We start from the raw sequence: 19,560 nt of genomic DNA on the forward strand, positions 1-19,560 counted from the left end.
ACACAACATGTATAAATATATATCAAAGGGAGGTAATTACTGTACATTAAGTAACTTAATCAGTGACATAAAACATACACAACATGTATAAATATATATCAAAGGGAGATAATTACTGTACATTAAGTAACTTAATCAGTGACATAAAACATACACAACAAACAAACATGTATAAATATATATCAAAGGGAGGTAATTACTGTACATTAAGTAACTTAATCAGTGACATAAAACATACACAACATGTATAAATATATATCAAAGGGAGGTAATTACTGAACATTAAGTAACTTATCAGTGACATAAAACATACACAACATGTATAAATTCATATCAAAGGGAGATAATTACTGTACATTAAGTAACTTAATCAGTGACATAAAACATACACAACATGTATAAATATATATCAAAGGGAGCTAATTACTGTACATTAAGTAACTTAATCAGTGACATAAAACATACACAACATGTATAAATATATATCAAAGGGAGGTAATTACTGAACATTAAGTAACTTATCAGTGACATAAAACATACACAACATGTATAAATATATATCAAAGGGAGGTAATTACTGTACATTATATATAATTAACACAGGTTTGTACAGTGTACAAACCAAATAAGGGGTGTAAATTACACCTACATTTTGTATATGTATATGGTTTAACCTGCCTATATAGGTCACCCTAGAGGCAAAGAAGAAATATACATAGGTCAAATTATGCAGAGAGAGCTAGATAGGTCAACCGGACCTCAAGAAAGTGGTCTTTATACAGATGTGGTCTTTATACAGAGGTGGTCACTAAGGCAGGTTTGACTGTACATATTTAAGGGAGGTAATTGAATTATGTAAGCAGCTTGTAGTCGGTCTTCACTTAGTACTGAGTTACCTCCCTTGGAGAGAGCCATCCATTGTGAAATCATTATTTTGTGAGCAAAATTCATCTTGTTTTCTCTGAAAAGTATGATGTTACGCTCGCAAACACATGATGTCACACAATCAATACCTACCCACAAGGGCAGATAACTCTGTAATTTGCAAATGCAGAATAAATTAGCAACATAGATAATTCAATTAATGTACTATAATAAGATAAATCATTATAATTACCTATTACAATGTGCCATGGATATTGATGGCAATGAAATGTGCATATATATATTCTTCTATTTGCTCTAAACCAGGACAGATTTATCTTAAGCTTTTACTTTTTTAGCTCACCTGGCCCGAAGGGCCGGTGAGCTTATGTCATGGTGCAGCGTCCGCCGTCCGTCGTCCGTATGTCGTCCATCCGTCAACATTTCCTTTAAATCGCTACTAGTCATAGAGTTCTGCATGGATTGTAACCAAATTTGGCCACAAACATCTTTGGGGGAAGGGGAACAGAACTTGTATAAAGTTTGGCTCTGACCCCCCGGGGGCAGGAGGTGCGGGGCCCAATAGGGGAAATAGAGGTAAATCCTATAAATTGCTACTTCTCCTAGAGTTCTGCATGGATTGTAACCAAATTTGGCCACAAACATCCTTGGGGGAAGGGGAACAGAACAGGTGAATTAGAGGTAAATATTCGAATTCCTTCAGAAAAGAAACAATGAACCTGTATTTAGAACATTACTTGGCATTACAAACCAGGTGAGCGATACAGGCCCTCTGGGCCTCTTGTTTATGATTTGTTTTTTTGAAAATTAATTCCATGACAAAATCTGAAAACACACATGTGTACAATGTATATGTATGTATAGCATATAGAGCCAAGTCATGCCTATTGTCCTATACTTTGCTAGTTATCTCCCCTTTTTGTTGATAGTTACCTCCCCTGTTGACAAGTGATTTTGAGATCATTTGACAGCATGCCTATAGTTAATCTGTTGACTTCCTTTTGTCTGCATGCCTATCCACCAGCAGCTAAGGAGAGGCACAGGTCATGCATAGATTGAACTTGGTTCGTAACCACTTTTTATCATTTACCATTAATGGTTTTTATTACATTATAGGTAGTGCTTTGTATATAATGTTGTGTTTAATTGTTTATTTCTGTTGCAATTTTGTGTTTTTTGCTTTTATTTTATCATTTTTTTTTGCATGAGGATTGCAATATTCACCGCTAATTAAGCAAAATTCAGATGGAAATCATGTTATTAGGTGAAATGCTCTTGTGCAATGTAACCATATAGGTACTGTATATAAGGCCAAATAAAATAAAATATGTTTCCAATAACATACTTTAGAAAAGAAGGTTGGTATGTAGATCTTATCTTCATTTTTTCATCTATAACCTTATTTAGACCATGTATTTGTTCCCTAGAGCATTCCTGGTATCCTATAGAGACAGAATCTGGACATAATATTCTGATGTTCTGATGATTGAGTTTAAAATTATTTAGGATTGGTAGGGTTATCAAACGGAAACACAATTTTTTTTATGCTTGGCCTAATGCTTATAAATAGTTTACTAAAGTATCTTATAATTGAGGCACACAACCCTGAATTATGGAGAGCACAACTAGTAATGGTGTAGATTGAGGAACACAACAAATGAGATGATGTATATAATATAAGAACACAACAACTGATTATGTAGATGATATAAGAACACAACAACTGATGATGTAGATATAAGAACACAACAACTCATTATGTAGATATAAGAACACAACAACTGTTTATGTAGATATAAGAACACAACAAATGATGATGTAGATATAAGAACACAACAACTGATGATGTAGATATAAGAACACAACAACTGATGATGTAGATATAAGAACACAACAACTGATGATGTAGATATAAGAACACAACAACTCATTATGTAGATATAAGAACACAACAACTGTTTATGTAGATATAAGAACACAACAAATGATGATGTAGATATAAGAACACAACAACTGATGATGTAGATATAAGAACACAACAACTGATGATGTAGATATAAGAACACAACAACTGATGATGTAGATATAAGAACACAACAACTCATTATGTAGATATAAGAACACAACAACTGTTTATGTAGATATAAGAACACAACAAATGATTATGTAGATATAAGAACACAACAATTGATGATGAAGATATAAGAACACAACAACTGATTCTGTAGATATAAGAACACAACAAACGATGGTGTACAAAAAAAATGTAGATATAAGAACACAACAATTGATGATGAAGATATAAGAACACAACAACTCATTATGTAGATATAAGAACACAACAAACGATGGTGTACAAAAAAAATGTAGATATAAGAACACAACAATTGATGATGAAGATATAAGAACACAACAACTGATTCTGTAGATATAAGAACACAACAATTGATGATGAAGATATAAGAACACAACAACTCATTATGTAGATATAAGAACACAACAAACGATGGTGTACAAAAAAAATGTAGATATAAGAACACAACAACTGATTATGTAGATATAAGAACACAAAAACTGATTATGTAGATATAAGAACACAACAAATGATTATGTAGATATAAGAACACAACAAACGATGATGTAGATATAAGAACACAACAACTGTTTATGTAGATATAAGAACACAACAATTGATGATGTAGATATAAGAACACAACAATTAATGATGTAGATATAAGAACACAGCAATTGATGATTTAGATACAGTGGAACCTCCCAAAACCGAACCTTCTCAAAACCGATCACCTCTAGAAACCGAACATGGATGTCATGTACGGAATGAATTCCTCTTTATTAATAGTATATAAAACTTCCCAAAACCGATCCCTCCCAATTCCGAATACCGGACCGATTTTGAGATCGGAATAGTCAAATGTAACTAAAATACACTTCTGAAAACCGGCCTTACCTGAGCGACACCGATAGATTGCATTGAGGTCTCATCAACCGACCGTGAAATACACACGTACCTGTACCATAGTTGTTGCATGCCATGTCCTTGGGCATGTATACAGATGTGAAGGCTATAGGTACACGGTAATTATACCCGAGATGGTGGTGTTATTATTTAATCATGCCTATTTTTAGATATCTAACGAAGGTCTACCATGTGCACGCGGTTTGTTTACTGTAGGAAAACAAGCAGAGCTAGTAATAAAGAGAAAGTTTCGTATGCAAATCACACATTTTTTTATTTACATATGTAGTTGTCGGATAACGTAAATTATCTGTATGAAGAAGCCGAAGCCATGTATTGTTTTAGAAAATGACTAGGTCATAAAATGACCGGCATCGACTGATCATAGTGTAATTAGACCATTAAATTTGATTCTTGACGTAACCGGAAGCGATCGGTCGTATGTAGGTTGCAGACGAGAACATCCCCAAGAACATTCACGCAACTAACTAACTAAACTACGTATATAAGCGGTAACAAAGTCTAGTTTGCTGTAATACATTCCTTTTAAACGTATGATTCTCTCTTTTGTGATAACATTCACATTAACAATCAATATCGGTCGGTTTTAACGAACACTAGGCATACGTGCGGTGCACTAATGTAAAAAACGACTTCCGATCGATTAAATCCGGATCGTGATGATCGGTATTCGGTTCACTTCTCCAAACCGAACCCTCTCTAAACCGGCCGAAATTATATGCACCGACCATGATCGGTTTCGGGAGGTTCCACTGTATAAGAACACAACAACTGATTATGTAGATATAAGAACACAACAATTAATGATGTAGATATAAGAACACAGCAATTGATGATTTAGATATAAGAACACAACAACTGATTATGTAGATATAAGAACACAACAATTAATGATGTAGATATAAGAACACAAAAACTCATTATGTAGATATAAGAACACAACAACTGATTATGTAGATATAAGAACACAACAATTGATGATGAAGATATAAGAACACAACAACTGATGATGTAGATATAAGAACACAACAACTGATTATGTAGATATAATAACACAACAATTGATTATGTAGATATAAGAACACAACAAACGATGATGTAGATATAAGAACACAAAAAATGATTATGTAGATATAAGAACACAAAACTGATTATGTAGATATAAGAACACAACAATTGATGATGTAGATATAAGAACACAACAACTGATGATGTAGATATAAGAACACAACAAATGATTATGTAGATATAAGAACACAACAATTGATTATGTAGATATAAGAACACAACAACTGATGATGTAGATATAAGAACACAACAATTGATGATGTAGATATAAGAACACAACAACTCATTATGTAGATATAAGAACACAACAATTGATTATGTAGATATAAGAACACAACAACTGATGATTTAGATATAAGAACACAACAACTCATTATGTAGATATAAGAACACAACAATTGATTATGTAGATATAAGAACACAACAATTGATTATGTTGATATAAGAACACAACAACTGATGATGTAGATATAAGAACACAACAATTGATGATGTAGATATAAGAACACAACAATTAATGATGTAGATATAAGAACACAACAACTCATTATGTAGATATAAGAACACGACAATTGGTTATGTAGATATAAGAACACAACAATTGATTATGTAGATATAAGAACACAACAAATGATTATGTTGATATAAGAACACAACAACTGATTATGTTGATATAAGAACACAACAAATGATTATGTTGATATAAGAACACAACAACTCATTATGTAGATATAAGAACACAACAATTGATTATGTAGATATAAGAACACAACAACTGATGATGTAGATATAAGAACACAACAACTGATTCTGTAGATATAAGAACACAACAACTGATGATGTAGATATAAGAACACAACAACTGATGATGTAGATATGAGAACACAACAACTGATTCTGTAGATATAAGAACACAACAATTGATGATGTAGATATAAGAACACAACAATTGATTATGTAGATATAAGAACACAACAACTGATGATGTAGATATAAGAACACAAAAACTGATGATGTAGATATAAGAACACAACAACTGATGATGTAGATATAAGAACACAACAACTGATGATGTAGATATAAGAACACAACAACTGATTCTGTAGATATAAGAACACAACAATTGATGATAGAGATATAATAACACAACAAATAATGATGTGATTTCTTGATGACATCTTAACATAAACAATTTTCTCTGATAGAACTTGAGTAGTTATAGATGGCATAAGGGTAGGGTCAAGTGTCTCTGGCTATGTTTATGGATATGATAGATACATGTATACATAGTTGATTTTCTATTGCCTGTGCATGACTTGAGGGCTATAAAACAATATACACATACTGTAGTTTGTCCTCTAATGTTGTGTTTGGTGTTTTTCAGTTCCAGATCTCCCAGTAACCATAGAAACAACGTACATACTTTGACCTCACCTTATGCACTACATAACCCAGAAACAGAATGTTAACCTTTAACCTCTCACCTTTGACCCCTGGAGGTATCCAATTGTTACATAATTTTTATTTACCTTGGTAATCAGGGTGCCTTGTTACATGGAGCCTCATGCTTGAATGAAATTTAGTCTTTTGAGAAACTGATTTGATCAAAGTATCGTAATTTGATGATTTTTTTTAACACTTTGTATAGAAGATTATTCAAAAATGATTCATTGCTTTTATTTTTGATTTCTATTTGACCTTTTCTGAACAGCTGTTTTCAAGTTAAGAAAAAGCTGCTTTTGCTTCACTCATTCACCCCTGAAGTTATAATTATATTTGGGATCTTCTAAATCAAAGACTAGACTAGTCCATTATGAAATTTCAGGGGTGAATGAGTTATAAATATCATCCGTATTTATCATCATATTGCATGTACATTATTTATGTGCTATATATGATGAATACATGAAGATTTTTTTTAAATTTTTGCTTCCTTTTTAGTCCTAAAAACTGTGTAAATTATTTAAAGCTTGAATCGTGTTTCACTAACAATAAGTTAGTTTCTCAGAACCGTAGTCCATATAACCTGTCACATTACCTGATAGCTAGTTTTAGTTATTCTCTGGCTTATCTCCCCCTTTCTGCCTGGTTGTAAATGCAGAAGATGCATGCATATGTCGTCACTAAAGTATTGATAGTGTACAAGTACATGTTATATCAGGAAGTGTTACAAGTGTAAGACATGCTCTCATGATGAAGCATTAAATGTTTACAGAATACATTCTCTACCTGACACATTTAAAGGTTCCATGCTTACAGGTGTATTTTAGGACTCATCTCGTCCTGAACTGTTTCATGGTTTATTTAGAGGGAAAGATAAATTTAAGTTCAATTTTTTAATTTGATATACTACAGATAATCGTGTCAAATTTCATTTTCATTACATCGTTGTATGATAACCAATCAGAAGCAATATATTACAAACGGCAAAATCAAATTTTTCCTTTTTGAGCTGATAAATCAAAATTTGCCAGACCAATGAAAATGCTTGTTGCATGCAGAATTGAAATGTTAAGTTGTATAAAACCTTACTGTTAAAACAATGTCTGTGTTTTCATGTATTTGACTTCCAAATCTTTGACCATGATTATGACACAGGTTTGAATCTACATTATATAGGAAGCTGTTTCCCAATTGCCACTCAGTCACTTAGCATAAATATTATTCTCGTCAAATACGTGAACCATTTGTTATGCTGGCTGTAGTTTGATGCTTTTTCTACTTGGAACTCCAGTTTTTTTCACTTGCAATACCTAGCATGCCCTGAATGCATAGCGTTAAAAGGACATCAAACTGAATGTTAAAGTTTAAAAACTAAATCTTGTGAGAAATGTGATTGTTATGATCAAATATTTAAATGTGTACCAATATTTTCATGGTCGAACAATAATGAATTTTATACTGGAATTTAATATTTTCACATTTATATAGCCATAGCTGCATGGTTGTAGCTTGCTTTGATTCTACTCATGCTTGTTAATGCTAGATCAAGTCCGTTCATATTCTTGAGAACTTGTACCCTGAAAGGATTAGTTATCTCCCTTCATTCCTCTCTGTCGCTACTCATGCTTCTAGCTGCAGTTCTCTTAGATTTTATGCCATGAAGGAATAAGCTTTTCTGTTCTGACCTAACAGAGTTATTTCCATTGGTATGACCACTTTGACAGATTTCACATTAATTGATACAGCTACACATGTACACTAGCATTAGCATAGTAAGGGAGGTACATAAATAAAATATGAAAAGATGTTTTTTCTAAGAGCCTAGCAGTGATCTAAAAATTAGTTTTTTAAAAGAATTTAGAAAAAAAATCCATTTAAGTTTAATCATGCAATAAGCAAATTCAGAATGTCATGAAACCTTAGTTAATTTTAGTGGATTTTTTATTAACTTTCCTGTCTCGAAATCAGAGCAAATACAAGCTGGGAAATAGGTTTTATATTGATCAAATAATATTATACACTTCTGGTTAGCGACCATTATCGGCAAGCACCCATTCTCACATGTGTATTTGTATGATAACACACAAATTTTCAAGCACTATTTTGTGGAAACCTGCATCGTTAAGTGTCTTCTATTAGAAGATGACTTTATTCACGAAAATCTGTTGGTAACCACACAAATACACATTCGATGGGGAGAATTGTTATTTGGTCAACTGCCAGTAGCTGTACTTGATTGGTCAAGAATTAGGATTATCTCCTTTTCATCAAGTAGGTACATGTATGTGTATACGTACATGCATGTACATTTTCTTGGAATGAAAATTAAACAAAATATGTGGTGGATTAGAAAAAAATCTGATTTGATAATGATTTTCAATAAGCAAAAGTCAACAGTCAAAACTAAGCTGATATTAAATTGTGTTGAGTGCTACAAAGAAGGTCAACAGTATCTCATAGAAATTTCCATTTCATCCAATTTTATTTTAAAAAGTAAAAGAATCCGAAAATGGATTGAACAAAAGGTAAAGCCTATATATTAAGTTTTTTCCCGAATTGAAGTATAGGAGAAGAAATTAAAGATTTCAAATTCTGTGTAAATATTTTTACATGTATTTGCTTGTATGTCACATGTATAAATGAATTTCCAATATTTGTTAAAATGAATATTTCCAGAAATTTGTTTAAAATAATGAAGTAATGGGCGGAGTATGAACTTCCTCAAATCAAACATAAATATTAACCTTCTAGGGCTGATTTCCCTATAAAATCATAGAAAAAAAATTTGTCCTTGTTTAAAAAAAGACTCTTGTTGATTTCTTTTCAGCATCCTTATTATAAAGATATATATTTACACTTGCTAGGCTTGGTCACTATACGCTAATACTAGCCGATTTTGTTTACCATAACTGCATGGTAACATTGAACTTTGAACTTGCGTATGAAAATGTTCTGTGCAACGTAAAAGGACTACTTTTTTTAAAAGAAACACATGGCTTTGTTTACATTTTGACGCAACATTACGTGTATATTGTTGTTTTTCATAGAATTTTGGAAAAATGTAAACGATATATACATGTTTTATATTTATATATGATTCAAACAATTTTTAAATTAACAATTGTATAAAGAAACGGAAAAATATCCCGACCGGGGCGACGTGCTTTCTTTTTTTGTTAAAAATGATGGTTGTCAAATGTAAACATTACCTCTGTGCCTATGTTCGTCCTACGATCGAGTCTTTGGGATGGACGGGCGTGAGACCCTCTGATAGAGGTCAGTTATAAACATATCCTCTTGTCTTTGTTCTTTGAGAATTTAATCATGTGTATTATAAAACATGCACCGCTATATAATAATCCACGTGTTGACGTACAGTTACGCGTCACCACAAATACATTGTACATATCCATCGAACACAAGTGAATTTGTTTCATCTATCGATGGCGATATGGATCTAAGCGTAGATTATATAATCACATGGCTCCCAAGGATGTAATATCGTCAAGTCAGACGACATCTCAAACACATTGAGCTACTTGAAAATCGGTGTTTTGCCAACTTCGGCAAACTCAAGTGTGTAAGCGTGCGTCAGCTTCGCCTCGCTGCACAATAACGGTCACCGAGTTCACACATGTGGCCGTGTACAAATTCTTTATGTTATAATGCTATATATTAACTTTTAGCAAAATTGAATATATATTTAAAGTTCTGATCTGATTAAATAAAATTATCTCTGAAATTTACTTTGTTTGCCATGTTTATTTTACACTAAAATATTGAACTTTTTTGTCTTCGCGGATGATTAATTCTACCTTACGTGAAGCGTCATCATTCGCTGTTCAATTGAGTAAGCTCCTCCCACTTTTGACCGACTTTTATTGAATAATTACGTCACTTTCAAATGACGATTTTATTGCATAAAATATAAATATAAAGTCGTGTGAGTGTAAATATAGGGATTGGATTTCGTTTTTATGTTAACCATGCTTGTATGGAGCAATTCCTCTAAGAATATATTCAATATGGGGCGCTAACGCTAACGAAATCCAATCCCTATATATAGGGATTGGATTTCGTTTTTATGTTAACCATGCTTGTATGGAGCAATTCCTCTAAGAATATATTCTATGGGGCGCTAACGCGCCCCATATTGAATATATTCTTAGAGGAATTGCTCCATACAAGCATGGTTAACATAAAAACGAAATCCAATCCCTATATTTACACTCACACGACTTTTTATTTATATTTTATGCAATAAAATCGTCATTTGAAAGTGACGTAATTATTCAATAAAAGTCGGTCAAAAGTGGGAGGAGCTTACTCACTTGAACAGCGAATGATGACGCTTCACGTAAGGTAGAATTATTCATCCGCGACGACAAAAAAGTTCAATATTTTAGTGTAAAATAAACATGACAAACAAAGTAAATTTCAGAGATAATTTTATTTAATCAGATCAGAACTTTAAATATATATTCAATTTTGCTAAAAGTTAATATATAGCGTAATAACATAAAGAATTTGTACACGGCCACATGTGTGAACTCGGTGACCGTTATTGTGCAGCGAGGCGAAGCTGACGCACGCTTACACACTTTAGTTTGCGGAAGTTGTGAAAACACCGATTTTGAAGTAGCCTAGCTCAATGTGTTTGAGATGTCGTCTGACCTGACGATATTACATCCTTGGGAGCCATGTGATTATATAATCTACGCTTAGATCCATATCGCCATCGATAGATGAAACAAATTCACTTGTGTTCGATGGATACAATGTATTTGTGGTGACGCGGAACTGTAAACACGTGGATTATTAGCGGTGCATGTTTTATAATACACATGATTAAATACTCAAAGAACAAAGACAAGAGGATATGTTTATAACTGACCTCTATCAGAGGGTCTCACACCCGTCCACCTCAAAGGCTCGATCGTAGGACGAACATAGGCACAGAGGTAATGTTTACATTTGACACCCATCATTTTTAACAAAAATGAAAGCACGTCGCCCCGGTCGGGATATTTTTCCGTTTCTTTATACAATTGTTAATTTAAAAATTGTTTGAATCATATATAAATATAAAACATGTATATATTGTTTACATTTTTCCAAAATTCTATGAAAAACAACAATATACACGTAATGTTTCGTCAAAATGTAAACAAAGCCATGTGTTTCTTTTAAAAAAAGTAGTCCTTTTACGTTGCACAGAACATTTTCATACGCAAGTTCAAAGTTCAATGTTACCATGCAGTTATGGTAAACAAAATCGGCTAGTATTAGCGTATAGTGACCAAGCCTAGCAAGTGTAAATATAGGCTAATGTTTTACAACAATTACAAACGTGCTGGTAAAAATGTGCATTAAGTCTTTGGTAATTACAATACAACAAAGGACATTAAATTTAAGTAATGAACAAATATTAGATTACCATACTTGTTAAATCCAAGTTGTTCCACATTCATGTATATCATTTCATTAAGAGTGATGTCCCTTTGTCCATTCAGAATTTACAAGTTTATGATTTTTTTTAGATTTCCAGACCTGATTTCCTTATGACTAATTCTCCATATTTTTATAAAAAAAAAATTGCATATGATTTAATTAGAATATACATTTGTATTATTATATCAATATTTTTAATTATGAATTCATTAAGTCAGATTAATCATATGTTTCTACCATTAGATGTAATACCAATTGTTTTTTAACAGATCTATAACCAAAGAGGAGTCTGACAACCCACTAACGTTTCTTCCACGGAAAAATAAAAATGGTGCTAGACGTCATTCGGGGACTGCCGTGACTGTTCGACAATTGGACACTGGAGCCCATATGTCTGATCTTGACAAACGTAAAACAAATAGTATGGACTGCGAATCTTCTCCTGTACTTCTGATAAAGTCTCGGAACAAAACTCGGCAAGTTCAAACGTCGCGGGAGAAACAGGAGCGAGTTAACGATGAACTCTTTGAGTTATGATGCTGTTAATGTTTTTTGTTTTTGTTTTTATTTTTGTTTTCTTTGTTGTTTATTTTGAGAGATAGATGCAAATTGCTGAGTTAGGTATCTTATATAAAGGACTCTATGATTGTATCAGTAATAAGCCCATGGTTGTTGAAATCAGTGACAATAAGTTCACACAGGGTAATAAGCGTTTGGCTGCTGCTGTTCATTGACAATAAATTCATACTGCATGGTAATAAGTCTTTTGAGTCAATCGTTTATTACCAGGTAATAAGCAATTGACTGTTGTAGTGACTTGACAATGAGCCATGTCAGGTTAGTTACATAATAAGCTTATGATGTAGTTAAATGACAATGCCGGATAATAAGTAATTGACTATGGTAGTTAATTGACAGTAACTATATGCTAGGTAATAAGCAATTGACTATGGTAGTTAATTGACAGTAACTATATGCTAGGTGATAAGCAATTGACTATGGTAGATAATTGACAGTAACTATATGCTAGGTGATAAGCCCTATCCTTCTCAGTGGTAGAATATAGACAATGAGTCCATTAAACCCTTATTTAAGCCCATGGTATTGTAGTCCAGTAACAAATATCTGATAATGTTTTAACTTCAAATTTATATTCACAAGATGAAATCCCATAAATATAAAAAAAACAGTATAATACTAAATATAAGCATGTATTATCAAATATCCCTAGATTTTTACATTGTTTAGTATTATACTAAGTATTATTTGCTTCATTCTCGATCAAAGATGTGAAATTTATGCAAAATTACAAGAATGCCTTTTTAGCGCAAAAGTTCCGTCATTGGATTTTATAGAGTTAGCTCCTTTCAGGGTATGTATCGATTGTTACGTTATAATTTTATGAGGGCAATCCACCTCGTCTTCTCTGAAAAGTATGACATTACACTCGAAACACATGACATCATAATCAATACCTACCCACAAGGGCAGATAACTCTGTAATATGCAAATACTAAATTGTAGCAAATGCGGCAGATGTACATGAACCAAGGGTAAGTAAATGTACGATTCACACCTGGGATCGAGGATCATGTATTTACTTATGGATATTTCATTAGTTAATGTCTTATTCTTTCTCATTTTAACTTGAATTAGATGGATTAGATGGATAATCTGGATAGACAAAATGTTTAGGGTAACTTCATGATAATAATTAATTCAGTTTTATTTTCTGTGATATAATTTATTATATTTTGAAAGAAGGAAGACTTGGACAATACTACATGTTCCTTAACTTGATCATCCCTGAAGATGCATTTAGACTCTTCTAAAACAAAGACTAGATTAGTCCATTGTGAAATTTCAGGGATGTATCAGTTAATTGAAGAACAAATAATACTGAAACTGAATTGTTTAATGTTTGAATGATTTTGATTTGATTAGTAGCCTTTATAAAACTGTTTCTTATCTCACTGTGTTCATTAATGTTATTAGTATGTTATTAGATGATTTGCATAATGAATTAAGCATCTTGTAACTGCAATTATTTTCAGAATTTTTGTCAGTCTGTTTAAAATACAGATCCTTATTTTCACACTGGTTTTTGTTTGTATTGAACGGAGTGAGAATAAAGATCTGTAGTAAAATCAGATTGACAGTTTGTTAACATGATTTTGTTGTATATGTACTATTCCTATACTTTGAATACCTTGCCATTTATTTATGTAGATATAATTGATAGAAAAAATGATACTAGTAATTACCTTATATATACATTGTATAGTTTTTAAGATTTCATGAAAACATCTAAAAAACACCAAATTTTCATATTTAACATAAACTTTGCTGTTTTGATATAAAGTTAATAGATAAAAAAAATCATGGTCATTTGAAAATGATTAATTTATAATTGTGTTTCTCATATTGTGTTATGGATGGTGTTTGAGAGTCGGGTATCACAAGAAAGCTATAGAGATAAACTATTATTATAAAGAAATTCTTTAACCTCTAGATTTAATTTTTGAGAAAGAAATTTAATCGTAATGGTTCACCCCTGAAGACACATTTGGACTCTTCTACATCAATACCCAGGACATTCCATTATTAAAGTTCAGTGGTGAATGGGTGAACAGTATACAGACTACAGGGTGGTACAGAAATAGTCATCATCAACTGGATTCTACATTTATAATGTAGAATTGTTTGGTGATCATTTTTCACTTGAATTCTTTTATGATGGCAAAGTCATGTTGTACAAAGGTTAATAAGGCCAAAAATATATACGTGTCTCTTTAGGGTTACCCGACCAACACTAATTTTTTACCCCCGACCGTGATTTTTTTCCCTACGACTCTATGAAAAAAAAATCAGGATTTCGATCTCAGACTCCGGTTCCGGCCTTTATTTTAGAGTGAAATACACTAACAAAAACAAAAACACACAAAAAAAATATGCCGACCTTCTGACCCTATTCATTTTTGCCAATATAATCCTAAACAGACATATATTTTTTGGGCCTAATAGTGTTTAGTCACCATTGTTATCAAAGATGAGACAATGTTACAACCCTTGATTTGATTGGTCTTTTAAGTCATTGTACACAGGTGAAATATTTGCAAGCTCTAATTTGATTGGTCAGTTTTAAGATGAAAGCTATGTCATGTTTATACAAATCTGGATTTGATCGGACAATTATTGAAACAGTTAATTGATAGGTAATTTGATTGGTCAGTTTTTTAGAAAGAGCCAACAGACAATGTAGTCTTACCATTGAATTGATTGGTCAATACAGATTTTAGAAACATTCAAAAACCATATAATTAAAGTGAACAGTCGGGCAAGGATGGCTAAAGTCGGTAAAAATGGTGTGAATGTATCCAGTATAATTTCTTATGAAATGGAAAATTTAAAATCTCTCGTCAAAATCTGTCTGCGTACGAAGAAATTAATTTAAAGTATGGAAATTCTAAAACGTCCTCCCGGCTCACTATGTCCGTGGTTACATTTCCACGCAGCCTCGCTTTCAATGCTTTCAACTTTTCTTTACTTTAATGGTCAGAACTGGGAAACTAAGCAGAACTTGACCGTCGTATTAATATGTGAGGACTTTTGGAAGGCCAATGAACGCATTTAGACTGGTTTTCTTTGCCCGACTATTCACTTTAATAAGTTCATTACATTGTACTGCTAGGTAACCCATTTATTGTATTTCATGCCTACATAATGCTGGTCATTGATGTAATGGCCATTGTTCATGTACATTTGTATGCAAGGAATGATTTCATTGGTCATTTAAAACTGTTAACATACACAAGGAATGATTTCATTGGTCATTTAAAACTGTTAACATACACAAGGATTGATTCCATTGGTCTTTTAGAATCATGTAATTAAGGAAGCAGGATTTTGATTGGTTACTTTTGTAAAATGATCGATGACCAATGTTTTGATTTGTTTGTTGTTTCAATCATTTGGTATTTTGCATGTTAACGGTGTGTGGTCAGCAAGATTAGTGTTTACAATGACATTCATTTTACAATCCTATTACTAGCTATTTATTCTCGAAATTTAATGTTTTAGAAGTAGCATTGAACACTTGAAGTAGGAGTTTGACTAATACCAGAATCCCTTGTAAATTTCCAATTTTGATGAGTTAACCCTGATGATAATTTGCATAATCACTATAATGGCTATTAGAAATCAGCAATGTGATTCTTTCTATTTTCAGAGGTTTTCCTCTGATTGATGAATATCTTTGAGAAACAAATCATGTCAGATGTGATCTGAAACATCATAAAATGACATTTTCAAACACCAGAGGGAAGGGTTCCACTTATGAATTGAGAGATTACCTTCCTTATCTGATGGAATCAATCAGTCGTCATTGCTATATAAACAATATACACTGTACAGAAGAAATACAAATAGCGATATCATATTTCAGCGCAACATTTTTTGCTTGAAAAGCGCATAAAGATAATCGCCTGCAGTATTCTTGATTGAACGAATGTAAAAAAGGGATTAATGCAAAAACATAGATTTAACATTGTTGGATATTTGGAATTTGTTATACATGTATATGGTTGTAAAATAGGGTTTCGTTTCAGAGTGAAATTGATTTTATGAAAAATAGATTGGAAAAGCATATATCGATAGAAAATAGTAATGTCTGAGTTTATGTTAAGCTCATCTGGTCCTAAGGACTTGTGACCTATGCATTGCAATGTTCGTCTGTTTCTTTTCAACATTTTTTTTCTCAATAATACAATGAAATTTGATTGAACAACAGACAATGCGTATGTTAGATTTCTCCTCGGTAACACACTGGTTATGTACAAATGAATGGATAGATGAATGTCCGTCTGTCTGACGAATATCATTTAAAACGCTACTAGTCCTGAGTGACTGAACAGATTTGGATGAAAGGTCTGAAGTGATATTATATAGATATGTGTGCGATCCCTATTAGTTTGTCTCACGAGATTTTGCGATATCCTGATCCCGTAGTTTTCACAGCCCTACTAAGTCCCTAGTTGTTGATTTAGAATTACGCTGGACTCCCGATAATCCGGACGCGGAAAGTCCGGAAAATTCGCGGTCCGGACGAAAGTGTCAGGGAACGGAATATAAGAACGCATAATTCGGCAGTCCGGATAATTCTTAAACCGGATGGTGATAGCTTTGACTGAAGGTGTCCAGATTATCGAGGATTCAATGTATCATATAATCATGACTGAATCAGTTGAGCGAATGGCTTTTATTTCAAAGACAGTAATCTTATTTTACGGAATGAAATATTAACTATCAACTACATCTCGTTTTGTCCAATAGTAAGGACCCCATTGGTGACTATTCTCTCTCATGGGAATTGAGATGCCCTATATAATGATACACTTAGTAACTGGATAGTTTATCCTTGTTAAAACTATGTTCGAATGGACGTGTGAATTAATGTATAGAAATTAAAGCATAGATATTCTAGGTGATGAGGTTTGTTGTGTGATTTATTCATTAATACCTATATTGTAGTGTATTATAAGCTATAATTGTAGAGAATTACACTAACAAGATACGTGGCGATACCTACACCGGCAATATCTTTTACGCGAATTTCATGTGAAAAAACCCCACGTAAATATCACTTTTTGCCCCGGTTCACGTAAAATGCACGTAGAATTTTTCACATGAAATTAACGTGAAAGTCACGCGAAAAAATATTGCCTGTGACATTACGTCACAAAATAGCAATCTAGTTTGTGACTGTTTATATATGTTTTCTATGTTTTGGGTGACTACGGTTTATTTGTGATCTGTCTACTTGTAAAAGTAGAATTCTTGCTCATTGTATGTTGCTATCTCACTGAAGCATGTCGCCAAAAACAACGAACAGCACACCTCACCCGGTCACACTATACTGACATCAGGCAAACCAGTCGTCCCACTCCCTTAATGCTGAGCGTTAAGCAGGTGCAGAAACTTTACTTTATAGACCATGGTGTGTCTCGGCCAGGGGATAGAATCCAGAGCCTTCCTCACAGGGGCTAGCGCTAAACTTAACGTCTGATGTTAGGCTATGTCAATACAAACGAGAAGTTAGAAAGAAGAAAGTAAGATAGGAAGAAGGAAGCCAGTTTAAGTAAAAAAAAACCACGTCCATTTGGAAGAGGAGAATCTCCCAAGTTGTCAAATTAATGCTCTGCTAAAAGTACGGAAATAAACTTGCCATCGATTTCGAGAACAGAAATGCACTTCAACTATCTTCTATATCATATTAAAGTAGTCGTAATCTGAAAGAATAAGAATGGATCAAGATTAATGGTCGATAAAATTGATCGAATTGATGAGCTCAAGTACACAAAGAACCAAAATTTATGTTCAAGCCCCCTTTATATAGAGATGCGTTCAACACGACGCGGTGTTTTAAAGGGACAATTCACTCAGGCTAATTTTTACATAAGCAAGAAGCAAAATACGGCATAAATGTTTTGTTCTACATTTCTTATGAAACATATAACATAAAATATTGACAAATTCCATATCATTGTTTAGTATTTTAATTAATATTGTTGAAATATCAAATCGTTGATCAATACGATTAAGCAGGTGCAATATGGACGCTGTACCCATACCCGAGCCAAAGTCACGCACGTTAAACAAATAAACTACATAACCACTGTGAAGGTGATAAAATGGTTTTTAGGCAGGACAATTCACCTAATAAGGTAAACACACTACTCTTAGAGTGATTTGAACAGTTCTAGACAAAAATTTCATTACTCTACGAGCAAGGGACAGGTTCGGCAAACAAGAAGTTCGACCACAATGTGTAATGGCGGACAGCGAGCGAGTTTGAACACCTACACATATGTCACAACCATGGGCTTTTCAGGCATGTCACAGTAAGACTGATCTAATTTCCATTAAAACTGGTTTTCCGATGTATGCACAGATTTCAATGTTCTAATTCTTTATTTCTTTAACGAGGATTGCACACAGCCCTAGGGCTACTAGATGCTCTCCTCGACACATATGACAATACAATATATACATGACAATACATTAGAATAACGCACACACTCTCACTCACACAAACATTCCATGAAAAAAATGAGAAAGGGAAGAGGGAGAAAAAAATCGAGAGAGACGAGGGTGAGACTTAGAGAGAGACAGGCGAAGGAGGGGGAGAGAGCAATGCAGATGCAGATGGGAGGGGAAATAAAGTGTAAAGAAATAATTATTTAGAATCTTTTGGAGTCGATGATGTATTCGAAAACGGAATCAAAAATAATTTTGTTTGATGAATCCGTATTATCTTTAGAGCCATATAATAAAATTTTGACAAAGATATCAGGTATGAGATTGATGATAAGGTCAGGATTGACATTTGGAGCCAGCTCTTTACAAGTATTTTGAATTAGTTTTGTGCGTGGGATTATAAATCTAGGACATAATAAAAAGAAGTGTTTTTTCATCCTCAGGAGAGTCTACACATAAATCACAATATTTATTTGGTGTCAATTTGTAAGAAAATCTATGTTTGTTTAGGGCACTAAGGCCCATTTTTAATCTACATTGATTGATTTTACCTTTTCCATGCCCATACGTATTTAGTGGATTTGATTTTGTAGTCGAAAGTTTTGATAGTGCTTGTGAAAAAGAGTTAAGAGTGGGTTTATTCCTTATGTGTTCGGGAAGATTGTTCCAGTCTCTAATAG

General features: G+C 33.0%; 1 protein-coding gene across 3 annotated transcripts in view; it reads left to right on the plus strand.

Annotated features, from left to right (window-relative positions):
* LOC138306786 (lysM and putative peptidoglycan-binding domain-containing protein 1-like) overlaps positions 1–17,331 on the plus strand; it is a 25,823-nt gene extending 8,492 nt beyond the window's left edge. For 2 of the 3 annotated variants that reach the window (XM_069247269.1, XM_069247270.1), the window contains one exon: positions 12,115–17,331. In XM_069247269.1, coding sequence (XP_069103370.1) covers positions 12,115–12,382 — 268 coding nt within the window. In that variant the 3' untranslated portion in view covers positions 12,383–17,331. Of the gene's footprint in view, positions 1–6,335; positions 6,451–12,114 lie in introns of all 3 variants that reach the window. The other variant, XM_069247271.1, reaches the window with a different exon arrangement.
* The last annotated feature ends 2,229 nt before the right edge of the window (positions 17,332–19,560 follow it).

This window comes from Argopecten irradians, chromosome 13, assembly GCF_041381155.1.
Source record: "Argopecten irradians isolate NY chromosome 13, Ai_NY, whole genome shotgun sequence".
In the NCBI taxonomy this organism is placed as follows: Eukaryota; Metazoa; Mollusca; class Bivalvia; order Pectinida; family Pectinidae; genus Argopecten; species Argopecten irradians.